This window comes from Dromiciops gliroides, chromosome 4 (genome assembly GCF_019393635.1).
Source record: "Dromiciops gliroides isolate mDroGli1 chromosome 4, mDroGli1.pri, whole genome shotgun sequence".
NCBI classification, from domain to species: Eukaryota; Metazoa; Chordata; class Mammalia; order Microbiotheria; family Microbiotheriidae; genus Dromiciops; species Dromiciops gliroides.
Genome location: NC_057864.1, coordinates 338,595,212 through 338,620,794, shown reverse-complemented (window position 1 = coordinate 338,620,794; position 25,583 = coordinate 338,595,212). Strand labels below are relative to the sequence as shown.

Here is a 25,583-nt window from a genome sequence, read left to right as displayed (position 1 = left end):
ATTTGAACTCAGGTCCTCCTGAATCCAGGACTGGTGCTTTTTCCACTGTGCCACCTAGCTGCCCTGCCATGACTGAGATGCTAAGGATCTTGGGAAAGCTGTGATCTAGCTTAGCTGAATGCCAAATAATCAAAGTTAATGTTATAACAGAAGGATGAGGGGCCACGTGAACTCTAGTAAAAGAATCAAGAATTATATTAGTCAATGTGTTTGCTGCTCTGTCCAGGGAAGACTTCCCTGGGTCTCAATGACTGATACTACTTCTTTTAGGCATACTTATCCCTAGAAAAGGAAAAGGCAGTTCACCAAGCTTAGTGGAAATGCCAAGAAGGGCATTCAGCAACCTTTAGCTTGATTCTGTGTTCTCCAAGCAAATGTCTGATCACTTATAATTTGGCCTCCTGATAAGACTTCTCCACTAGGATGGGGGTGCCCTCAGAGGTTGACTAAAACTGGGTCTTGAGCCAAGTACGTGGTCTATAGTAAATAAACAGATTGGCATTCTGGTTTGTCAAGCAGCCCTGTGGTTTGGGTTAGCATGAGTTAATTATTCAGGGCCTGATCACCTGAGAGTACATTGGTTAAAATTAGTCCCTATGCCTGTAAAGCTGAAGGATACACAAGGAAACTATGGTGAACAAGTCACTGCTATCTTGTAAGACACAGAGCCAAGCTTCTGGAGCCACAAGCGGTCTGGAAATGATCTATGATAATCCTTTCAATTCAGATAAAGAATGTCAGCCCAGAGCCTTGAATCTGGGTCTCAAGTCCCAGTCTAAGGCCCATTCACTCCACAGTGCTACCTTAAACAACCAGCAAGCCTCTCTGTGACACAAAATTCTATTTCATTCAATTGAACAATTATTTACTAAGTGCCCATACTAGGGGTAAGGTGCTGTGCTAGGTGCCTTAAGTGAATACTGGAGAGGAGAAAAAAAATTCTAGGACAGAATTGTATAAGCAATTGTAACTCAACAAGGCTTCCCCAGGGAAAATCCTTTTGTCCTCAGAGACCCTGGACCTTATCTATTTCCATTTGGGATTCCTGTTCATGTTCTGCAGAGCAGCTTAAATCAGCCAAAGGAGGCAGCATCACAGAGTAGGGAGGGACCTCAGAAAGTCATCTAATTCAAACTCCCAAAGTCAGTTTTCTATTTCTCATATCACCGATGGAGGAATATAAATGTTCACATCAAGGGAGAAACTTAATCCTCAGCACTCCATTCAAATGCCACCTGCCTCGTGAAATATTCCTTGATCTCCTTAGTCAGTGATGACCGACCCCCTCCCCTGTCGCCTCCCCTTGAACCACAGTGTTTTAAACACTGTTTACCTGTAGCTCCCGAAGGCAGTTATGTATTCCTGTGCAATACGGCCTTCTCTATTTGTGTCACACCCTTTTATTAGATCAAAGACCATGAAGACAGTGCCTGTTTATCCAGATGTGTCTTCTTTTCCAGCACTGTCCAGTCAGGGCTTTACACAGAGCTGGGGCTTGATCAATGTTTACTGAATTGAATTTAGCATTGGCTGGCCACAACAAAAGCAACCCTAGAGCAGGATTCATTGGGCATTGTAGACTGTATTAAAAGCCATAGGATGACGTGATTAGATGAAAAGGCTGCTTACCCCTGTCATCACGTCACTACTCATTTGACATTAGTTACGTTTCTTAGAATCGTGATTCTGAGTACACTGTTATAATGCAGGGAGCCTAACTCTGCTTCTTCCTATGAGAAACAGGGAAAGCAGTTAAAGAAGTTAGGAGAGAGAATGAAACACGTTGGGGGGCAGGGGGAGCAGGGAGAGTGGAAAAATGTGATTGAACAGAGGAAAGGGCAATGGTCCCTCTTGCTCAGTCATTCCCCTAAGAGATGTTATATGCTCTGAGGTATATAAGGAAATCAATATACTCCAAAGAGGATAACAATTTTAGAGACACTAATTTTAACCAATGGACTCTCAGGTAATCAGGCCCTGAATAATTAACTCATGCTAACCCAACCCACAGGACTGCTTGACCAACCAGAATGCCAATCTGTTCATTTACTATAATAGACCATGTACACGGCTCAAAACCCAGTTTTGGTCATCTTCTCAGGGCACCCCCATCCTAGTGGAGAAGTCTATCAGGAGGCCAAATTATAAGTGATCAGACATTTGCTTGGAGAACACAGAATCATGCTAAAGGGAGCTGAATGCCCTTCTTGGCATTTCCATTAAGCTTGATAGGCCAATTCCATGTCTAATTTCCTTAATGCTTAGCTTCTTTTATGTGTTACTGGCTCTGAAAGTTGCCTATTCTGCTCTTCTCTGCCTATTAATTCAATTTCTCTGACTCCTGGGCAATTTTTGTGGTTACTAGTTCAACAATAGTCACTACTAAACTGGTCAAACTGTTTACATGGAGCGTTGGATTTTCAGTATTAGAAAGAACTCTACTAGTCACCTAATCCAATCCTTTTATCTTATGATTTAGGAAATCGAGGCTCATAATTAAATGGCTTGACCCAAATCACAACACTAGTGATAGAGCTGGGACCAGAATCCAGACTTTCTCCCTGGTCTTTCTATCCTGCCACCAGGGATTGACAACTGATTATATTCAGGGGCACAAACTGAGGTAGGAGCCATAGGTATGCTTAGAAAGAACCCATCCAGGGGGCAGCTAGGTGGCACAGTGGATAAAGCACTGGCCCTGGATTCAGGAGGACCTGAGTTCAAATCCAGCCTCAGACACTTGACACTTACTAGCTGTGTGACCCTGGGCAAGTCACTTAATCCTCATTGCTTTGCAATTAAAAAAAAAAAAAGGAAGAAAAAAAAAAAAGAAAGAACCCATACTACCTCCATCAGGTGTGAGGCTCTGAAGGAGAATGGGTAAGGGGCTTGGCAGGGGCAACACTATACTCAATGCATCCAGTTCATTCCTTATAGGTAAAGGAGGCAAAAGCCAAGTGTGGTCCTCTTGGGGAGGGAGGTGAAATAAGTGTATAGACTGTATGGTAGGACCACCAAGGGATATCATGAAACTCTTTTTTTGAACATACTCAAAATTTTCACCAAAATCCTTGGCTTGAATACTGCTTTATACATTCTTTTATCTTCTTCCTCAGCTGTTTGAAAAGGGTCTATTTCTGAGGCTTAATGTTTTTAATTTCTAGCTCAAAAACCAATTTATCATTGGAATAGATAAGTGACTTCATCAGAAAACTATTGTCTTTGTATTAAAGCAGGACAGAAAACTACCAGGTCATAAGGTGGGGAGTCACAGGGGCTAGGGACCACAGTAGGGACTTCAATGTTTGTTGTAACAGAGAATTATCTCAACAACAGTATTAGTTCACTACATTACATAGTGCTGTGTGGCACTGGCTAACTCTCCCCTACAGAAAGGGAAATAGGTGTTACCTTAGCGGGTGCAAATAGACAGGTAGCCCCAGAGGATCTGAACTACTGCTTTATTTATCTTTAAGGTCTCTGAAAAAGCCATAATCACCTATGGACACCCAAGATAATCACAACAAAGACACTAGTGTTGAAAAACCCCAAGGCCCTAGTGTCACAAGTTTATCCCTAACAATTCCTTCCTGGCCTTTCTGCCTAATCAGGGGCTCTTAACCTTTCTGTGTATCATGGACCCCTCAGGCAGTCTGGTGAAGCCTATCTACCCCTTCCTTGAATAATTTTTAAATAATTGGAGGAAATACTAAATTACAGTTAGAGGTTAGGGAGAATACAGACGTAACTTTTTTCCCCCACCCAAGTTCACATCCTGAAATCTCAGAATTGCTGGCCTACAAGTTACACACTTTGTTCCTCACCATCTTTACAAACCGGTCTGAACTATGATGCACTAGTTCCCATCTCTCTACAATGAATGCCCCCAAACACTCTGGCTACTGGAGTTCTAGTAAAAGTGCCAGAAAGTGATTGCAACAATGTGCCTCAGCTGTCTCCCCACAGCCATGGTGTCCTAGTGCAACACCTTACATGTGTGTAATTTAAGATTCTAAATGTGGATTCTAATCTGTTCCCCCAGTTTTGGGGGAAACTGACTAAAATCACTGATAAAACGAGTTTAGGTTTTTAAGGGTTTATTGAAAAATAGAAAGAGAAAGATTGAGAACAGAATTCCAACAGCCTGGCATTCCTATCTTTCCTCAAATTTCCTGTGAAGTCCTCTGCCGCCACCACCACCATCAAGTCAGGAACCCAAAAGAGACAGAGCTCTCCGCGCAGGCCCTCTTTCCTCCTTCCTGTCTCCTCCCAGAAAATAGGAGGCTCCTCAAGTTGATTGGCTGGTAGCCTTGATAGACAGCACCCATGAGCAAATGTCACTTCCTGACGCCAAGGAAAATCCACATGGCCTTGCCCTCTGAGGCATTCTCCTCATGGTGGAAATTTCCTATAGTAAGTCTCCAGTAGGTGACATCATTACAAATGGTACAATAGGCTAATTCCATGTGTAATTTCCTGTGTGGGAGTATCCTTGACGATTTCAGTGTGCTACTGGAAGATCCTGCATACTTCAACACCTCATTTTATCCACGAAACAGGAGAAATGCCACATCCTAGCAGATAGGCTAAAAAAAATGTACTGACCTACTATGTTTTTCATTCGCTTTCACTTGAGCTTCTTCTAGCTGTCAAAGAAGCAGAAGTAGCAACAGCTCACCCAGAGGAAGTCAGTCTTCTCATTTGCTACCTCCCCTGTCAGTCACTCAGGCCAAAGCAGAAACAAACAAGCAAAAGCCACCTCTTAAAGGTACCTGGATCTTCTGTTCTTATATTTCAGGTGACATTAAGATTTGACAAGATGAACTAACTCATGGCCAAGGAGACAAATTAATAAGCAGAGGGCACTGCCCTGACTATCTCCTCACCTGTGCCCTTTGAAGTCTATACACTCTTTAAACCCTGGACATTGAATACCCAAAGGATCCATAGGAATGATAGAATCATCTTGTGGCTGCGGGTGTTCATTTTCTTTAGCTGTTTATTAATGGTAGGCTTTTGGCTTTCTGGAGTAAAGACTTGCTCTCTTTTTACATATTCAGCAACCATTCTGTTCAGCTACTGCTTTATCTGCTGGATCTTAATGTATCTTCAGAGACAAGAGCTAGAGATTCAAGTACTTTAAGAGGAATATTTTCTTCAGCTGTTGATGACTAACTAAGAAGAGAAAATTAAGAAAGCATTTTTTTTTCTGACTAGGCCTTATATCTCAACAAGGTTCACCTGTAGGTTCTGGATCCTAAATCCTTTTTTTAATTAAAATTTTACACAACCATTTGAATTTTTATTGATTCCAATGTCCATATTTTGATTTCTTTGCATTCAAAGTTAAGTATAAATGAAATAAAATTGTGACAACTTATAGTTTACATGCTAGCGACATGAGAGGTTGAAGTTTTTGTGATACTGAAGTTTGCTTCTATGTCACTGCTAAACTTTTGGGACACAAAAATGAGATGCATCCATCATTCGGCTATCTCTGAGGGGAAAAAATTAACTAAAAAGGAGGATTTTTTAAACATCTGAAAAACTGGAAAGTCAGTAGTTTCTAATATTCTGTCATCCATCCTTACTCCAAACTGTTCCAGGAGTCCCTGTGTTAAATACTGAGTTGCTGTTATAGGAGCAGCTAATTCCAAGAAGGAAATCATAACCAGGCCCCCTCCTGCACCCAGTTTCCAGAGCAAAAGTATACAATTTGTTCAATTTTTACAAGTTCCTCATTTCTGAACTTGAATGAATAGTCAAAGGATATGGTCGATGTGACCCTTATATATTTTATAACTACTACCATAAAGTTCCTGACTGGTCCATGATGAATTGGAAAATAAAAATCTACATGTGTTCTGATACTGGCAAAACCACATACTTTGTCAAACATGGAGCTGAAGAATACCTACAGGCTTATAAACCAAATAAAGAAACAGAATCTGAATACTACTTAGTTACAAATACAAATTGGAAATTGTAATTTGAAAGATTTAAGTATTTAGTTTTGAGATTAGAAAAGTAGGAGGTTTTAGAATAAGCTAAACTACAAAGGAGGAACAAAGCTAATGTGGTAGTAATTCAATTCATTTATTCTCATTCCCCTCCTCCCCCTAAGAACAAAAAAGGGGGAGGGAGTAATTGAATTTGATGGAGAACTTCAAATCCTACTCATTTAAAATTGTGACAAATAACGCTCTTGGGAGAGGTTATTCTATGGCTAGGTCCAGAATATTTCTTTAGTTGATTAGGGAATAATGACTAACTCAAGTTCTTGGGCCTCAATTATATAAATAAAATATCTTATAAAAAGAAAATCACTGCTCATCACCGGACTAATGAATCACATATTCTCTTAGAGAAGAATCCCTACCTGCCTAATGAGACCATCTCTACCTTATTACAGAGGGGATTCGATCAGCTTTCACTCTCCCCACTGTGGCAGAAGGAGCCTCATCTTGTGGGTATAAGCTGACTTGTTTACAGTTTATTTCATGAATGAAACCATCAGTCAATAGCTAAACAAAAGCTCTGGTCGTTTTCCCCAGGAGCCTACGACTATTCAGGGACTCAGTGTGATTTTTCAAGGAGAGATCTCAAGAGCCACAATGACACACATGATTAATGGAAATGCAAAGCTGTCTAAGCATCTAGTCTGAGGGCTGTGGAAAGCTTGGTACTTTCTACAATTACAACATGGGGGACTGGAGGCTTGGGGTCTTCAAGTTCATGGTAGCAAATGGTTTATGCTGACCCAGCTCCCTCGTTCTGGAACAGCAACTGTGCCGGATGGCTCAAAAGTTACCTCATTTACATAAGGGAGAAGAGAACAAATCAGGGAAGCAGAAGGAAATGTTCCAGGTGTGAACTGTGTGAGGGCTCCCTCCCCTCCTCTAAGGATGAACAGCCCCTCTGTGGTTAGCCAACAGTTAACTTCTGACACTAGCTGGTGCGGACGGTGCTGTTGGTTCAAATCCATGTAAGCTATGCAATCTCAGCTTCAAACAAAGAAGGCCACTGCACCTCTACTGTGCACGTGGGGTAGTTTACAAAGTAGAAGGCAGAGTCCTTGCCCCCAAGGAAATGACACTGGAGGCCTTAGTTAGCTAATGCAGGTATGTGGTGCAGCAGATAGACTGGGTGGGCCTGGAGTCAGGAAGATCTGAGTTCAGAGACAGCCTCAGACACTTACTGTGACCCTGTATGAGTCACACTGAATCTCTGCCTGCCTCAGTTTCTTCATTTGTAAAATGGGCATCATAAGAGCCCCTCTTTGCCAGGGTTGTTGTGAGGACTAAATGAGATAACAAGTGTAAAGTGCTCAGCATGGTGGGCCTGGCACACAGTAAGCACAAGATAAATATGAGCTATTGTTGTTGTTGTTATGATTATTAACCAAGTGATCTGTCACAATTCAGTGAAAGTGACTTTCTTAGGATCTCAAGTCTGAAGAGGTCTTCTATTGTAGGGAATGACAGAAAGACAATGGGAATGCTGAATGAAGAAGCTTCTATGGTCTGGTTCTCCTGGATGGTTAGTGCCAATTATTATTCATGCTCTCAAATACTAATCTCACCTCAAAATTTTATGTAAAACCCTGTTTTGATCAGATTTTTGAAGATAATATGAAAACCCAAAAGGCCTTTTTGTTCCTTAGGATCATTTGACGGGCATTTCTGCATTTCAAAGTATGCTTTGAAGCACTCCTAGTGTGAATTTTTGTAGTGAAATGGGTCCAAAGCAGGGAGCCCCCTGCTTTGTAAGGACTTTAAAAACTAATTCAGACTTTGCTCACAGTATTTTTAAATGCGATACAGGTTGAAAGGAAAATATTAAGTATTTTTCAAATGCGAAAAGGCCAATGAGTCTAGATTTGACTGGGTACTCACTTTGTCACACAGCTCTTCAAATGTGCAGTCTGCAATGGTTCCACAAGCTTTATTCAGCCTCAGCTCTCTGCCTTGCACTTTTAGAATCCTTGGTCTAGTTACTATGGGAACATGAACAAAGACTCAATCTTGTCTGGATAATTACTATAAAATTCATCTCTTACAGATAGGAAATGCATAGCTTGATGAATAATAGCACATGATTCAACACATAAATTAGACAAAATGCTGATACAATGACTGCCACTTGAGTGTGGCATCAACCCATATACAGCAATGGAACTTATTAATTGGTCAGTGGAGATTGGGCATTGTGTTCTAAATGTATTCTCTTTCAAGAGAAATTAACTTACGTACAATCATTTTGTTTTTGAGCCAGCTCATCAAACAACTTATCCATGACAGCCTCCGCATCAGCTTCACTTGTGCTACAGTGAAAAGAATAATAGAATATGAAATTAATAACACTTGAAGCCAACATCAAACAGCTGCCTGAGCCCGCTTAGCTTTTTGCCCATAAAAAAGGAGAACAGGATGTTATGCTCTAAATACAAACATTAGATTTCGAATACACTTAAAAGCAGAGAATATTAACTCTCAGGTAGATGATTCTGCCTTATTTGCATACACTGAAAGACTTCTGTGCTTCTGGCTGTTTCCAGTAATGAGGCAATACAGGCAGAGTAAATCCATTAATACTATGTGTACACAATGAGAAAAAAGGCTTCGGGCTCTCTGTTACATGCAAAACAAGAGCAAACAGACAAGGCAGTCAAGCATCTAGAGAAGTATCCTTTGAAATCTCTACTGAGAGGGTACATGTGAAATTAAATATTGAAGCTGCTTTAAAAAAAAATTCAAGTCAAGCTGACTGACTGTGCTGATCAAACATTTTCAGAATTAAATTACTAGCTTCCAAATACCAACCTGATCTGCACATCAATAACTTTATCAGACCTCTTTCAGGGGTGTAGGAAAAGGACAATTATAGACCACACATTCTCTCTCAAAATCTCCTCCTTGAAAATTTAAGTAAACTTTCAGTTCATCTCCTGTCATTGGAGCTAGTCTTAAATCTGTCTCATCACGGAATCTTTTGTATTCTAATTAGAAACCACCATATGGTTTAAAGATCCCGAACATATAAATGTGATGATGCTGTGGCCTTTTTCTCTCTCACTTTCTTTTTCAAAAGGGGCTGATAAACTAATGCACTCAATACAGTTGATCTGCAAAAGAAATAAATAGTGTCTTGCATAAAGGACCTCACAAGTGAAAACTCAAGTTTGCTTCCAACCTATATGCAGACTTATACAGAATGACCTTACAATATGTTTACTTTTTCCACACATTTCAGTCTTCTCTAGGTGTAAAATGCAATTAAGCTCAATTCTAGATGCCCTACTGATAGTTCCCATCACAGAATTCTCTCGCCCACATCCAGGCAACCAAAAATGAAGCCTAAACTAAAGCTAACCTAATTTTCCCTTTAAGATAATTACCAGGTGGTAGACTTTTACCCCACTTCCTCAAACTCTGCAAAAGCAAATGCTTTTTTCAAATGTTGACTGCTCTTGGTAATTCCTCAAAAAATCATTCCTAAAAATAAGGAGGATAATTTTATTTAAATAAAAATGTACTTTGATTTTTGAGTCGTGTAGCAGTAATGATATTTACATGGAGTAATAGTGCAGTTGACAATGGAAAAAAAAAGGATAAAAACAACTAGATTTTTAAAAAAATGAATAATATGGGACAAACATTAAGGACCTAGAACAAGAATCAATTACAGGTTTCAATGGATTGATGTATATGCATTTTGAGAATTCACAGGATATGAATTACAGAATCTCAGAGCCAGTAGGAACCTTGTAGGTCATCTGTTCTAACCTATACCTCAAAACGAATTCTCAGTATAGCACACTTATCAAGCAGTATGAGGCCCTACTAGCTAGGGGACCTCACTATTCTATTGGTAGAGGATTTCATTTTTTGATAGTTCTCAGAAGTTTTTCTTTATATTGAGCTAAAAATTTGCTGCTTTACAACTTCTACTCACGAATCCTCGTTCTGCTATTTGGAGACGAGAAAAGAAGTCCAATTTCTCTTCCATGAGATACTTTCACACATCTGAAGACATCTATCGGGTTCCTCTTTTCTAGACTCCCACCACAAATATTCTGTTCTCTGGGTTAAATATCTCTAGTTCCTTCAACAGATCTTTGTATGGCATGGTGAAAGATAGCCTTCTATCATCCTGAATGCTCTTTAGTTTATCAAAATCATTCCCAAAATGTGGCCCCCAGAACCGGCCACAACACTCTAGTCATCTTTCCAAAGTAAAGTAGAACAAGACTATCATGCAGCTCACCCCCAAATCATCCCCTTAATGTGGCCTAATATTGTATTAGCTTTTTTGAGTTGTCATATTATGCTTTTGCCTCATATTAAGCATGCAGTCCATTAAAATTCTTTTTTTTTGGGGGGGGGCAATGAGGGTTAAGTGACTTGCCCAGGGTCACACAGCTAGTTAAGTGTCAAGTGTCTGAGGCTGAATTTGAACTCAGGTCCTTTTGAATCCAGGGCTGGTGCTTTATCTACTGTGCCATCTAGCTGCCCCCATTAAAATTCTGAGATTTTTTTCCCAGATGCACTGTTGTCTAGTCATGCTCAGCCCACACCTTGTACCTGTGAAGTTGATTTTTAAAAGTCTAAGTTCAAGACATTATTATGTATCCATATGAAATTGCATCTTCTAGTCCATGCTACAACTCCAGACTTATTCTGGGCCCTATATATATGTGTGTGTGTGTGTGTGTGTATGTGTGTATATATATATATGTGTGTGTGTGTGTGTGTTTATATATACACATGTGTATAAATATAGGGATATCTTCAGATACTTCAAAAGGATATATTCATATATATACACACATATACACATGCATACATACACACACAAACATATGGTGTCCCAAAAATATTAGTGTGGTTTTAAGGGGTTTTTTAAAGTAATAAACATTTTAATTTATAGTTTTGAGTTCCAATTTTTATTCCTCTTTCCCTCCCTCCCCGTCCCCTCCCTGGGGTGGCAAGCAATCAGATATGGGTTATATGTGTACAATTTTGTAAAACATTACCATATTAGTCATTTTATATAAGAAAACTTGAATTAAAGAAAAAAATGAAAGTGAAAAATAGCATGCTTCAGTCTGTGTTCCATCAATATCAGTTCTTTCTTTGGAGGTGGATAGTATGTTTCATCAATAGTCTTTGGGATTGTCTTGGATCATTGTATTGTTGAGAATAGTCAAGTCATTCAGAGTTCTTCATCAAACAATATTAATGTCTGTGCACAATATTCTCCTGGTTCTACTCATTTCACCATGCTGCAGTTCATATAAGTCTTTCCAGGCCTTTCTGAAGTCATACTGCTTGTCATTTCTTATAGGGTTGGTTGTTTTGGGTTTTTTTTGGTGGGGTTAAGTGACTTGCCCAAGGTCACACAGCTAATAAGTGTCAAGTGTCCGAGGTCGGATTTGAACTCAGGTTCTCCTGAATCCAGGGCCAGTGCTTTATCCACTGCACCACCTAGCTGCCGCCTCTTATAGGGTTTTAAGTTTTAATAGCTTAAAAACATGTCACCTAAGAGGGCAGGGGAATGGTTCACACAAAAGGGTCCTGGCTCAGGCAGACTTGGGCTCAGCCCTTGGGGAACCTGACTCCAAAGAAAGGGGATAAGGGTAGTTCTATTTTAGCAAAATTCATTATGCTGGAAAATAATTTCTGTAACATGTCATTATTAAATTATACTTCAAAAATTATACTCCAAAAGAATTGGAAAAAAGTGGGGTACTAGAAAAAAAGTGAGCTTGAGTTCACTGTTGGAACTAGATACTGAGAAGTACAGTAAATACAACATTTTCTTCAATTACATCACATTCCAGACTATTTCAAATAGTTTCAATTTGATTTTCTATCTAATGCTTTCTGATTTAAAGCCAAACATATCAATTAATAAATGTGCACAGAAATTATGCTTATCAGTGAATAATTTTGTGATTTTTAACAAGTATGAAAAAATTCACAGATTTCTCAGGTCTATGGATATGGAAAGGAAGTTATATTACAAAATGAGGTAGCATTATGATTTTTTTAATGGCAAAATCCCATAAAATATCAGTAAGGCTTATTTATTACTAAAATATCATAGAGATATTTTATTATGAAGACTACTTATAGCTTCTTTGGACAGATAGCCATAGAATATCATTCAGTATAGTCGGTAATCTATTATTTTAATCAAAGTCTATAAGTAATAAAATAGATGGTATTTTATTTTGAATTTGAGATGACTAAACTATTGATGAAATAACATTTTACATTCTTCAAAGCTACTACCAACTCCAATGTGTTTCTTTAGAGTCATTTTTTAGGTGAATGCCTTCCAGAGCCCTTTTATGAACTGCCAAGTTCTAATTCAACAACCTTTATTTAGTGTGTACTATGTGCAATGAATACTAATAAGTTTCCAATTACAAAATACTTTCCTCATGACAACCGTGTGAGGTAAGTAGTATAAATACTGTCATCCCCATCTTACAGATGAGGAAACTGAGATGCAGAGAGGGTAGGTGGCTCCCTTCTATTCACTCAACTAGTAAACAATCAGAGACAGCATTTGAACTCAGGTCTAGATGCTGAAAAGTGTCTGAGTAACTAACCAGCTAGCAGGAGTGAAGTATAAAAACTTGGTTCTCAAATTCTGCTATTCTAAAGCTACAGCTGGGAAAGAGGATCTGGTATAGGAAAATCATATCTAAGGATCTCTCTTTCATCTACAAATTTCCTTCTGACTCTTCCCCAGATGATTCCAATTGGTGGTACTGAAGATGCCCTTGAGCAAAGGGACTCAGGTTCCAGTAAAAAATGTTTTGATAACTATTTCAAAATAATTAGTTTCCTTTGCAATCCTTCCTTTTGTGTTAAAAAAACATTATTCTGAGAAGTAGTGTACAGGTTGCATCTGCCTGCCATAGAAGTCCATGACACAAAAAAATTAAGAACACTTGAAGACCTGGAGTGATCCCCAGGACACTAGCCAGCACAGTACCATGTGTTTCGTGAGCAACCTGAATTCTAGAAGTATTCATTGGTAATTTTTCTCATTAAATGTTTAATTTCTCATAAAAATACTGAAACACACTTTGAGCTACTGCCAGGGAAAATTCTAGGCAAAGTTGTAATCTGGGCAAATTTTTAGGCCCTTCATTCTCCTCCCTCTTCCCAGCTTGGAAGTCTACTCTTCCTGCCACCACCCCCCCAACCCCCCCCCCCCAAGATACCACATTAAATTATAAAATGAGGACAATACCACACTATCTCAGATGGTTGTAGGAACCAAATGAGGTGATACATAGAAAGTATTTTGAAAATCTTAAAGAGTTTGATAAATATTACATAATATATATTATTCAGCTGTTGTTTGGTCATTTTTCAGTCGTGTCTGACTCTTTGTGACCCCATTTGGGGTTTTCTTGGCAAAGATGCTGGAGTAGTTTGCCATTTTCTTCTCTAGCTCATTTTACAGATGAGGAAACTGAGGCAAACAGGGTTAAGTGATTTGGCCAGGGTCATACAACTAGCAAGTGTCTGAGGCCAAATTTGAACTCAGGAATTATGAGTCTTCCTGATTCCAGGCTCAGTGCTCTATCCCCTGTGCAACCCAGCTGCCCACAAAATATATATTAAGTACATATATATTACTATTAAAATGAAAATAACATAGAGATAAGAAATAATGGATAGTGTTAAATAGACAATTCTTTACTTGAAAAAAAAATGAAGCATGAAGAACAGTGCTAGGACCCTGTAAGAAAATGGTACAGGGCCAAAATATTAATGTATTTTCCTTGATTGTGGTTATTTGTTACATGAAAGGGTTCTAAGATGGTGAGGACATGGAGGGGTTGTTATGAAATAAAAGTGGTGTTTAAAAAAGAATAGAATGAAAACATTTTTTTAAAAAAATCAATTCTAGCTGCGTGACCCTGGGCAAATCACTTAAACCTCATTGCCCTGCAAAAAAAAAAAAAAAATCAAGGAAACTGCCCTGGGGATCCCTGTTCACATCTAATCTCATTTCTTTCTCTCTGAGGTTTTCTATTTTCTAGGGCTTCAGTTCCACCAGCTCTTTTTGAGATCATGACCTGGGATGGGATTTGTTAGCTACACACCTGCTACAGGTTTCCCTCTTTATTATGATGGGAAAGAAAGGGAGGAGAGGAGAGGGAAGGAGAGATTTTTTCTCCAGTAGTTCTGCTATGGTAAGTTTAATTCTTTCGAAAGAAAACTTTATATAGGCACTAAAGGAAAATTTTGATAAGTTAAAAATATAGAAATAGACACATCTATAGAGCACAGATTTCTTACTCACTTTAAATCTAACCACAGATTAGCTTGGTTGACGTAGCTTGGAGTGTCCTTGCCTCAGTTCTTTCTGGGAGTGGATACTACAGAATGGATGCTAGAAAAGATAATCAACTTCTTCCTCCTCCTCCTCCTCCTTCTTCTTCTTTAGTGAGGCAATTGGGGTTAAGTGACTTGCCCAGGGTCACACAGCTAGTAAGTGTTAAGTGTCCGAGACTGGATTTGAACTCAGGTCCTCCTGATTCCAGGGACGGTGCTCCATCCACTGTGCCACCTAGCTGCCCCAAGATAATCAACTTCTACTAAAGGATTGGCACCAGTGCCAAGAGCCTGTGGTATTTTTACTTTCTCCTAGAGCTGCTGCTTAGGTAGAGGCCTATAAGAGGCATACCTGGGGGTTCCTCGACCTGGGCATGAACGGGATTTCACTATCTACTATTTCCAAGATTCCTTTCCAAGTTTCAGGATGTCCTCCACCAACTTTGCAATACAGCCATTTCTTTCTTTCTTTTAAGTGAGGCAATTGGGGTTAAGTGACTTGCCCAGGGTCACACAGCTAGTAAGTGTTAAGTGTCTGAGGCTGGATTTGAACTCAGGTCCTCCTGACTCCAGGGCCAGTGCTCTATCCACTGTGCCACCTAGCTGCTCCCAATACAGCCATTTCTTTTTCCTGTCTAGTGGAAGTTTCTAGGGTGATGGGTTCCTGGAAGCCCTACCTTTGCCTCTGGACCAATTCTCTCCATCCTATTGGCTCACTGTGAAGATTAGCTCTATTTGGCAAAACTTGACTCTTCTCCCTCCTCTCCTTTTCCTCCTCCTCCAATGGCTTTTTTTTTTTTCAATCCTCATTCTCACATATCATTCTGCAGCCTGTTCATCACGCTTTCCTCTCTGATCATACTCTCTTCTCTCTAGGTTTTTTAGACATTACTCTTTCCGGTTCTCCCTCTACACATTTGACTGCTCTTCAGTTTCCTTTGCTGGATCTTCATCGAGATCATACCCTCTAACTGGAGGTGTCCTTCAGGGATCTGGCCTGGATCCTGTTCTCTTCTCCCTTTATATTATTTTGCTTGGTGATCTCATCGGCTCCCATCCCATTTAGCTACCATTTCTATGCTGACAATTCTCAAATCTACCTATCCTGACTTATGCTCTCTGTTGACTTCTAATCTCGCATCTCCCATTGCCTTTCAGATATTTCAAACTGGATTTCTGATGGGCACCATTTTTTTCTTAATATGTTCATAGATTTATAAATCCTCTGTGAATTTCAAAGTCATAAACAATTTTCTTTATGTGAGATTTTCAGTAATTCAAAACAGTACAATCCAAAGCTTTTGTTTAAATGCATACATTTTGGGGTTGTTGTTGTTGTTTAGTCATTTTCAGTTGTGTCTGACTCTTCATGACCCCTTTTGAGGTTTCCTTGGATAAGATGCTGGGGTAGCTCTCCAGCTCATTTTACAGATGAAGAAACTGAGGCAAACAGGGTTAAGTGACGTGCCCAGGATAACACATCTGGGAAGTGTCTGAGTCAGGATTTGAACTCAGGTCTTCTTGACTCCAGGCCTCTTACTCTATCCTGTGCCACCTAGGTCTTGGCATTTTCAGAATGATATAAAAAACTTCAGTTCAGAGTCCTTAGTTCTTTTCCTGTCACCATCCACATACATGCCTTATGATGTAGATGCAATGATTCTCCCAAATATTCTTTGATATATGGTAATTAAGAGCTCTTCAATCTTGCATGTTCAGTATCACTCAGACTGAATCCATCAGTCACTATTAACATGATCTTGGGCTTTCTTCACATCACATTATTCAATGGACACTTATTCTGTTTCATTCAAGTACTTATAGACTCGTTAACTCCTAGCCAAAATATCCATCCAGATGCCCTGATGTTTTCATTTGGGTATGTTTGTTACTTTAAGATAGTCCTGAAAAATCACCGTTAGCTCTTGTCATTATTCTTCTAAAACCGAAAAGCAATTAGTTGATCTATCAATGAACAAATTGTTACTGAGTGTTTAATATGTGCCTAGATTATGTTAAGAGCTAATATATACACAAAAAAGTACCACAGATATTTGCCTTCAATGAATTTACAAGCTAGTAATACTTTTATTTCTATAGGGTGGGCCAAAATTCATGAAATGTCTGATGTTTTAATAACTTTTTGAAAATTATTTTTTCTTTATTTTTTGCCATTTATGAGATTTGATTTTTCACACATAATATAAATTCATTTCATATATATATATATACTGTATATGATGCTATGGTATTATAAATTAAAAACAAAAGATAAAGGTGTTATTAAATATTAGTGACTTTTGTACCACCCTGTATATTAAGTAGAAAAAGGTTAAGTATGATTATGTTCATTCTATAGACCAAATATATATATATATACACATATACACACATACAAAATACACAACAGAGTGGGTCAAAAGTCACGAAGGTTTTCAATATTTTTTTTGTTTTTTAATTTACAATACCATAGCATGATATACAGTATATATAGGAAATTAATTTATATTATGTATGGAAAATAAAATCTCATAAATGGCAAAAGAGAAAAAATTTCCCGAAAATTATTAAAACATCATGACTTTTAGCCTACCCTGTATATGTTTCCTTCCCATTTCAGGATGTCATATCCTACTGTGATAATATCCATAATCTCACTCTGGGATAGTATAATTTCCATAAGACCAGTGACATTGGCCCAAGTAGGTTGATATATATTAAATATGGCCCTTAGCTGTGAAATTACAGTCTTTGGATTTTGATCAAACCTAGGTATAATTTTCTTCCATGCACTCAAATCTTTTGGGCTAAACAGAGTGTATTTTCTAACCTGCACTGCTTTTCACTTGTGGGTACATTCTATAACTTCCTGCAGGGGGAGCAATTTCTGCTGATCTGATTCTAAAGATTGGTCAAGCTCTGTTTCTGAACTCAGGTCATCTCCAGCAGAGGGAGCTGTCAGCGTCTCTCCAACCACATGGTCCACTATGGTCACACTCCTTCCTCTCTTTCCAGTTTTTTTTTGAGAAAATGCCATATTACAATAATGATAATAGAGAGAATAAAAATTATAATCACTAGAGCTATGGTTATGTTATCACGGTAAGGTCCTAATTTAGTTGTAATGCTCTCAGTAACATTAAACTCAGTGGGGAATATGGGCTCTCCCATGCCATTATTCCAAATTTTTTTTACTGTGTGAATGAGGAGGAAACCAATAAAGCTATGATGGAATATTGAGTAAGTTAGTCATTTAAATTGGGACATTATGCTGTCCCAAAACATTCCAATGAGAATCCACAAGGGGAAAGCAAAATATTCAATCATGGTGCCCTTTAAAATAGACTGGCTTTTCTCTCTCTCTCTCTCTCTTTCTCTCTCTCTCTTTTTTTGGTGAGGCAATTGGGGTTAAGTGACTTGCCCAGGGTCACACAGCTAGTAAGTGTCAAGTGTCTGAGGCTGGATTTGAACTCAGGTCCTCCTGAATCCAGGCCCAGTGCTTTATCCACTGTGCCACCTAGCTGCCCCTGCCTTTTCTCTTGAAGTAAGGCTTTCAGAGGCGTTTAAAATAAGGGAGATTGTTGAAATGAGGGAGGCAGTAGGGGAGGGTTAAAAAGGTCCACCAGATTAGTTGGCACATGGCCAAGTAAGGGTTGGGCGGGGGTGGGTTAAAGAAATCCACACCAGATTTGTTAGCTCCTGGCTTTGCTCGCCAAACTGTAGGGGCCAAATTTAATATGGAGAGAGTTAATTGGGTGGCTCACCATAATAATGGGGTTCAGAAAATAATGAGGGACCTCTAGGTCCAGAGCTTCCTCCCCTCTGAACTGTCTTTTTTAGTTATTTCTCCCAGGCCAATAAGAAAGGAGCTTAACAGCCTCTTTTCCACAAACAAATCAGGTTTTATTAATGGGAATAAAATACACAGCAAAGGTGAAATTAATAAAGTCAAGGACAAGGGAATAGGGAGAAAGGAAAATGGATAATCTGCCTGGCTCTAGCCAGGGCTGTCTCAAACCCAAACTCGCTTTCAGCTCAGCTAATTCAAAGGGTTGGATGTAACTCACCCCCAGGGGTCCTTAATTTCTATGGGAGTCAGCAGCCAGTCTCTAGTCTGCTCCGAATGCTCCTCCAAGGCCAGAGAGAGAGACCAAGAGTATGTGCTACTTCCTGTTGGGGTCCCTTTTTCTACCTTTTTCTCCCTCCCCCAAAGGGGAGGTCCTTCAAGTAGTGTGGCTGAGACTGGTTCCCTGTTGATGATGCAGTCCACAGCCTCTGAGGACAATCCTTCTCAGGGTTGGCCAAGTTAGACTAGATTTGACAGGGTGGGCCAGGTGTAGCTCAAATCTAATCATCTTTAAGTGGGTACTACTTAGTAGTTCCTCATTCACACCCAATTCAAATACTACTAAATCAATCAAGTCGGACCCCTGGGTGTCTGCCAAGTTCCATTATTTTACCACACAATCTTGCAGTATAGCCATTTTTTAATAAGTTAAAAACATAGAAAATACACATTTGTAGAGCATAGATTTCTTATTCATCTTAAGCATATATATATATAATGTACATATATAACATACATGTACATATACATATATATGCAGGAAAAAGTTTCTTTATTCCTTATATACTAGGGATTGCTAACCTATTTTCAGGGGAGTGCTCCTTCCTTTGAGAAAGGGTATGCCTGTCATTGAGAAGTTGGGGTAAGGGGGAACTACAGGAAGTAGGCATAGGGCTGAGTGAAATAGTCAGTTAAGTACAAGGTAGGGGTGAGAGAGGGAAGTTGATAATGGAATGGGGATTACGCAATGGCTGCTAACTCAGGAAGCCAGCAAGCATTTCTGCTAGAAGTTAGGTAGAGTATAGTAATGGTAACTGTCCTACATGATGTGCATGGTGCATGTTCACAATTCCAACCATGGAAGTGAAAAATTTCTGAGCAACCATTCCTACACTTCAAATTCTCTCCTTAAATTTACTGTGTAAATCTACTGAATGAGGAGGGAAGACAAACATAGTTCAGTTAAACTTCTCACATTGAGTAGTGCTTAACTTGGTATATAGGACTCCCAGGTATGGAAACTCTACCAATGCAAATCAGCACTTTCTAGTCTTTGAGAGTTGCTTGGCCACTAAGGAAGTTAAGTGACTTGCCTGGGGACACGAAGGCATTATGTGTCAGCTATGGTGCTTGAATCTGTGTCCTTGGCTTTGAGAGTGGCTCTTGATATTCACTATGACACTATGCCATTTTGCCTTTTATAAGCTTCAAACTATTAGACGTTCAAAGCCAATCAGATAACATTGTAGTTCTGATCACAAATGATGCCAAATAACAATCTGGGGATGTTATACCCATGACCAATGGGCAGCTTCCAGGAAACCAAAGTCTTTGGGGTTTTTTTTGTTTTGTTTTGTTTTTTTGGCAGGGCAATGGGGGTTAAGTGACTTGCCCAGGGTCACCAGCTAGTAAGTGTATCCACTGCGCCACCTAGCTGCCCCCTAGTCTTTGGGTTTTTGAAGGAGTATAGTTGCAAAGCTGAAACATAAAGGAATAAAAAGAAAGATTATAACCAGGAGTAGAATCTGTGGCTTAATTTGTCTCAACACAGGAAACCAGACTGGGCCAGGACATGAAAGAGGACTGACAGATTCATGGATCTTTTCTCAATTCCATGGGTAGTATATGACCAGTCGTAGTTGACAATTTGTCCGGTTAATTACAATGACTTAAGCCCAGGGAATTTATAAATTATTAACTTCTGTATCAATTTTAAAACTGATTGGGATATGGAGTCTTTTATTGTAGCAAGCTTACATGAAGTGCTAGAAAATTTGGGTTACAAATATATCAAGACATTATAAGTCATGAGGAGACAATCTCCTCACAAAAAGGGGAAAAACCCCAAAATCTTTTTTTTTTTTTTTTTGCTGGGCAATTGGGGTTAAGTGACTTGCCCAGGGTCACACAGCTAGTATGTGTCAAGTGTCTGAGGCCGGATTTGAACTCAGGTATTCCTGAATCCAGGGTCGGTGCTTTATCCACTGTGCCACCTAGCTGCCCTAAAACCCCAAAATCTTAGAGATGGGAAGAATGCTGGAAATCACTTAATTTTAACTCTTCCAGTTCAGGCATTTCTCTCCAGGTGGGCATCTTGCCTCTATCTGAAAACCAGTCCTGAGAAAAAGTGTACCACCTCCCAACCGCTTTTTTTTTTTTAATGGGTTTCACTAGCACAATAAAAAATCCCAAAGTGATTCCTTTTCATGGTATATAGGCAACACAGACTATGGAGTAAGGCTAAAATACGGATGAAGTTTAGATTTTTAAAACCACAAAAATGTCAGTTTTAAAAAATTATATCTTTCTTGTTTCCAAATAAAGAAGGCTTTTTTCTCAATAAACTCTTCAAGAGAAAGCAGGCCCACTTGGTAATAATCATATGATCTCATCTTCTTATAAGATGTTTATTCCTTTATCTCTTTCTTCCCCTCTGTGCGTGTGTGTGCGTGCACACGCGCACGAGCATGCGTGTACATGCATGGGTGTGTGTGTGTGTGTGTGTTTGTCCTAGTATGATGGAAAGAATGTCTGCCAAGGGCTCTCTAATACTGGGGATAGAACAACAGTAAAGAACAGTAGGCTCTTAGTAATGTTTTGTGTTTTGTTTTTAAATAAGATCGAACAGAAGAAGCTCTCTCTTCAGTGAAGATAAAAGCCCTATCTTTAATGAGTGTGATGGCTCAATAAAATGTCGCAGATTACAGGAAGGACCTCCTGCTTTAACATCAACATCGCATGTCACCTGGATTTGGATAAAAGAATTTAAACCTGAAAGAGGCCTTAAAGGATATTTAGCCCACAGCTTTCATTTCACAGATGAGAAAACAAAGGACCAGTGAAGAGGAAATGACTTGCCCAGTGTCACAAAGTGAGTGAGAGGCAGAGCTTTTTTCACTATGCCACAAAATGTTGCCCACAGAACTAACCACAAAGCTTGTAATTTTTCTAGTTAAGTGGTTCCCTAGGATAAAATACAAATTATTTTATTGGCATTTAAAACTCTAGTCCTATATGACCAAGTATCTAATGGACATTATGAACTAAATATTATGAAGAAGTCTCAAGTCAATATATACAAAACAGATCTTTTCCCTAAAACTCACTTTTCTTCTAAACTTCAAAATTATTGTTTTTTTAAAAGGAAATTTTTATTGATATCTTTTGTTTTCACATAGATTTCCCCTTGTGTCCCTCTTCTTCCCTTTTTCAGAGAGCCATTCCTTATAACAGAATTGTTTAAAATGAAAAAAGAGGAAGAGAAAAAATATGCATCAAAACTGAGCAAAAAACCAAAACAAAACAGACTCTGACATTATATGAAGTGCTCCATACCCATGAACTTGTACCTGTGAAAAGAAGCAGGCACAGGTGTCTTCTCATAGCTCTTCATGGGGGCCATGTTGGCTAGTCTTTATAGTTTTGCAACATTTCAGTTTTGATCATTTTGTGATTGTTCTTTCCATTGTCAAAGTCATTGTGTATATTGTTTTCCTGACGAATTATGGTAGATGAGCATAATAGAATACTTTTGTGTTGTAAGAAACAACAAATACAATGAATACAGACAAGCACGGAGAGATTTAGGTGAACTGATGCTCTATTCATTTTTTTGCTCTATTCATTTTTAAGCTGATGAATCTCAAATCTACTTATCCTCTCCTGATCTCCAGTTCTGCAGACTTATTTGTCAACTTAAACTGGATGTCTTATGGACATATTAAACCCAACAGGTTCAAAACTGAACCCTCCCTTCTTACAAACTTCCCTGTTCTTGCCAAGGGTACCACCATTCTCCCAGTAACCTAAGTTCAAAATCCAGGTTTCATCCTTGACTCATCATTCTCTCTCGCCACTCCTGGCCCAAGTCTTGTATATTTTACCATTGCACACAGCAGATGCCCCCTTCTCTCCTCTAACATGGAGCCACCAATCTGGGGCAGGCCATCATCAACTTATTCCTAGATTACTGCAATAGCCTGTAGGTTGGTCTCCCTGCCTCAAGTCTCTCCCCACTCCAATCCATCTTCCAGTAAGCAGTCAAATTGACCTTCCAGAGATGGGAAAATGTCATTACCCTATTCAGTGAACTCCAGTGTCTTCCCTATCACCGTCGGGATCAAATATAAAACCCTCTGTTTGATGCTGAATGACCTAGATGACTTGGCCCCTCCTACTTTTTCACAGTCTTTTTTTTCCCATGTTCCCATCCCCCCAACCCCAATGCACACACATTCTTTGATCTGGTGACACTGGCCTTCTCACTGTTTCTAATACCAAATACTTCTATCTCCTAACCCTGGACATTTTCACTAGCTGTCTCCCCTGCCTATTATTCTTTCCTTCCTCATCTTCTCTCTCTGTGGGACATGCACGGTTAGCAGATATGACCTGGATCAAGGTCCAGCAGAGGATACTGAGGAGCGGTCAGAGAGGAAGGAGAACCAGAAGAGGGTCGTGTCCTTATGAATGACTGAAAACGTATTTATTAAGCAATTAATATGTGCAAATCCCTGTGCTAACTACCAGTACACAAAGAGCCCCTGTTCTCAAGGAGCTCACATTCTGATGGAGGAGCAACACATAAACAAAGTTTCAGTTACAAATTCAATTTCACATGGAGAGGCCCAGTGATTCTTAGGTTATGGCAGCAAAGGAGATGTTAATACTTCTTTAATGTGAATCCATGAATCCAACCACATTTGTTTCTGATGTTGAACCCATTCATTCTGTGGTGCTGGAGACGTCAGGGGTGAAACCTTTCTTTGCTGGGTCTTCTCTAGCTGTGGCTGTTGAGGAGGTAGGGGCCACAGACCCCACAGAATCAGCTGCTGGGTCCTGTCTGCCCAGAGCTTACTTCCCTGGATGATGGCTATGGGTACTGGGCTGGGAGCAGGGCCAGTATTTTGGGAGGTGGCACAGCTAACTCTCCCAGTTCCTGCACTTACCAATGAGCAGTTGGTGGTAAGGATGTTGGCTCCTTTTCCACAGGAGTTGCCCTCCCTCAAATTATGACTATATTGGCCAAACTAGAAGTAGAAAATGATGGTTTGGTGGGGATTGAGGTACTGCTATTCCAAGGCTTCTTGGGGTCAGAGTCCTAGCTTGCTTCCTTTGGGGTATGAGGTAAAGTTGTGGCTATATTGTTTTCTTCCTAGTAGAATTCAGGACCTTGAGGTCAGAGACTGTTTCATTTCTTCTTTCTTTCTTCCTTCCTTCCTTTCTTTCTTTCTCAGAGCAATGAGGGTTAAGTGACTTACCCAGGGTCACACAGCTAGTAAATGTCAAGTGTCTGAGGTCAGATCTAAACTCAGGTCCTCCTGAATCCAAGGCTGGTACTTTATCCACTGAGCCACCTAGCTGCCCTGAGATAGTTTCATTTCAGTCTTTATAGCCCTATTTCTGGCATACAGTAATTGCTTAATAAATGCTTACTGAATTGAACTGAAATATGCTGCTTGAAAAAATAATCTACTTTTTACAAGGATTAATAGAAATGACCTTTTCATAATTTTCCATATGTATACATCATCAAAATTTCAATGATTAGAAAAACAATTTTTGTCTAGGTCATAATTACTCCTTAGACAGTGAGAGAACAACATTTCTTTAGCACTCACCATGTGCTGAGCATTGTGCTATGTACTAAAATTATGACCTGCATTCATATAGTGTTTTTTGTGTTTCTAAGTTTCTTACCAATGACACTTTTAGGAAGTGTTGCTTATTTGTTGAAGGTTTTTATCCCATTAGTTTCTTGCTGAACCTGTCTGTAATTACAAATTACTCCCACCCAGGAATGAGAATGTTTTTATCAGACAAAATATCACCAGTTGTACTTGTGAATGTATTCTGTACTGGTTCTTTCTTCTCGAAGGAGAATAAATGAAGAAATAAATTAAAAATGGTAAATACAAACAGATCATCTGTCAAAATAGAACAGTTTTTTTTTGAAACCGCACACAGGAATACACAACACTAAATGAACACTTGTCAGAATATTTCTGCAAATAATTAATTACTTTAATACAATAAGGATATTCTTCTATTAACACAATCTCTTATGAGAGGATACTCATTACTTTCTAACCATCTGTCACCACACCTCCCCCCAAAAAACTAATTAGGTTTAATTTAATGATACATTACAAATGATCCAAATGTGGATGATGGAGAAAAACAGTTTAATAAAGTTATCATTGATGTTTAAGAAGGCTCACAGGGCAAAGTAAGAAAGAAATGATCTCTCACATCCTAATAATTATCTTGTGTCGTTTTCTATATTCTCTTGATGAATTATTGGATACTAAATATAGGGGCGGGGAAAGACCCCAACTTACAGGTAGTAGAGTTTTCCAGCTCCAGGAAGCGCCCTTTTCCGATAATCTATTCCAGAATCCAACTGAATCGTGTTACAATATTCCTACAAAACAAATGAAATCACTTGGTTAAACTAAGCTCTTGCTAAGAGCAATAATTTTTTCCTTTTTTGGGTGTATAAACCTACCCCCTTGAGAAAACAACCTAAGGGTACAAGCAGAAAACAAAAGTTTCATTAAAACAAATGAGATTGAAGCAGCAGCCACTATCATCACAGTAACTGAAAAGTTAAATGTTGCCTTGCAAACCAGTAGAAAATAGGGGCAGCTAGATCTGACTTCAGACACTTAACACTTACTAGCTGTGTGACCCTGGTGGGTCACTTAACCCTCATTGCCCCACAAAAAAACAAACAAAAAAAGTAGAAAATAGCCTGCTGTATTAGTAAGTAAACGACAACAACAAAAAATGTTGGGAGTGTTCATAATCTCAGTTACATTATCCATTAAGTGGGTTTTGTGAATAGTCTGGAAGTCTGGTGGTCAATGGGAAAATGCATTTCATGGTACAAGGTAAGGTAAGAAGATCACTGGAACACAATCTCACCCTCCTGCTACAGCCACAGAGGAGACAAAAAGAGACACAGGTCAAAGAAATGATAAACTCTTAGGCCTGGAAGGAATTTTAAAGATCATGCAGTCCAATCTCCAGAAGCACCTAGAGGTTAGGCAACTTGCCTAAGAAGATGGTGAGAATAATAGTACCAGACATTTCTATTTCATGTATTGTCTTCCTCCATTAGAATGTAAGTTCCTTGAGGGTAGTGCTTGTCT

At 39.2% G+C, this 25,583-nt stretch overlaps 1 protein-coding gene across 1 annotated transcript in view; it reads right to left on the bottom strand.

Moving 5' to 3' along the window:
• AFG1L (AFG1 like ATPase) overlaps positions 1-25,583 on the bottom strand; it is a 198,013-nt gene that overhangs the window by 33,375 nt on the left and 139,055 nt on the right. The window contains exons 8-10 of the mRNA XM_043999572.1: positions 24,771-24,853; positions 8,253-8,323; positions 7,896-7,996 (exon numbers count right to left, since the gene is read on the bottom strand). Coding sequence (XP_043855507.1) covers positions 7,896-7,996; positions 8,253-8,323; positions 24,771-24,853 — 255 coding nt within the window. The remainder of the gene's footprint in view (positions 1-7,895; positions 7,997-8,252; positions 8,324-24,770; positions 24,854-25,583) is intronic.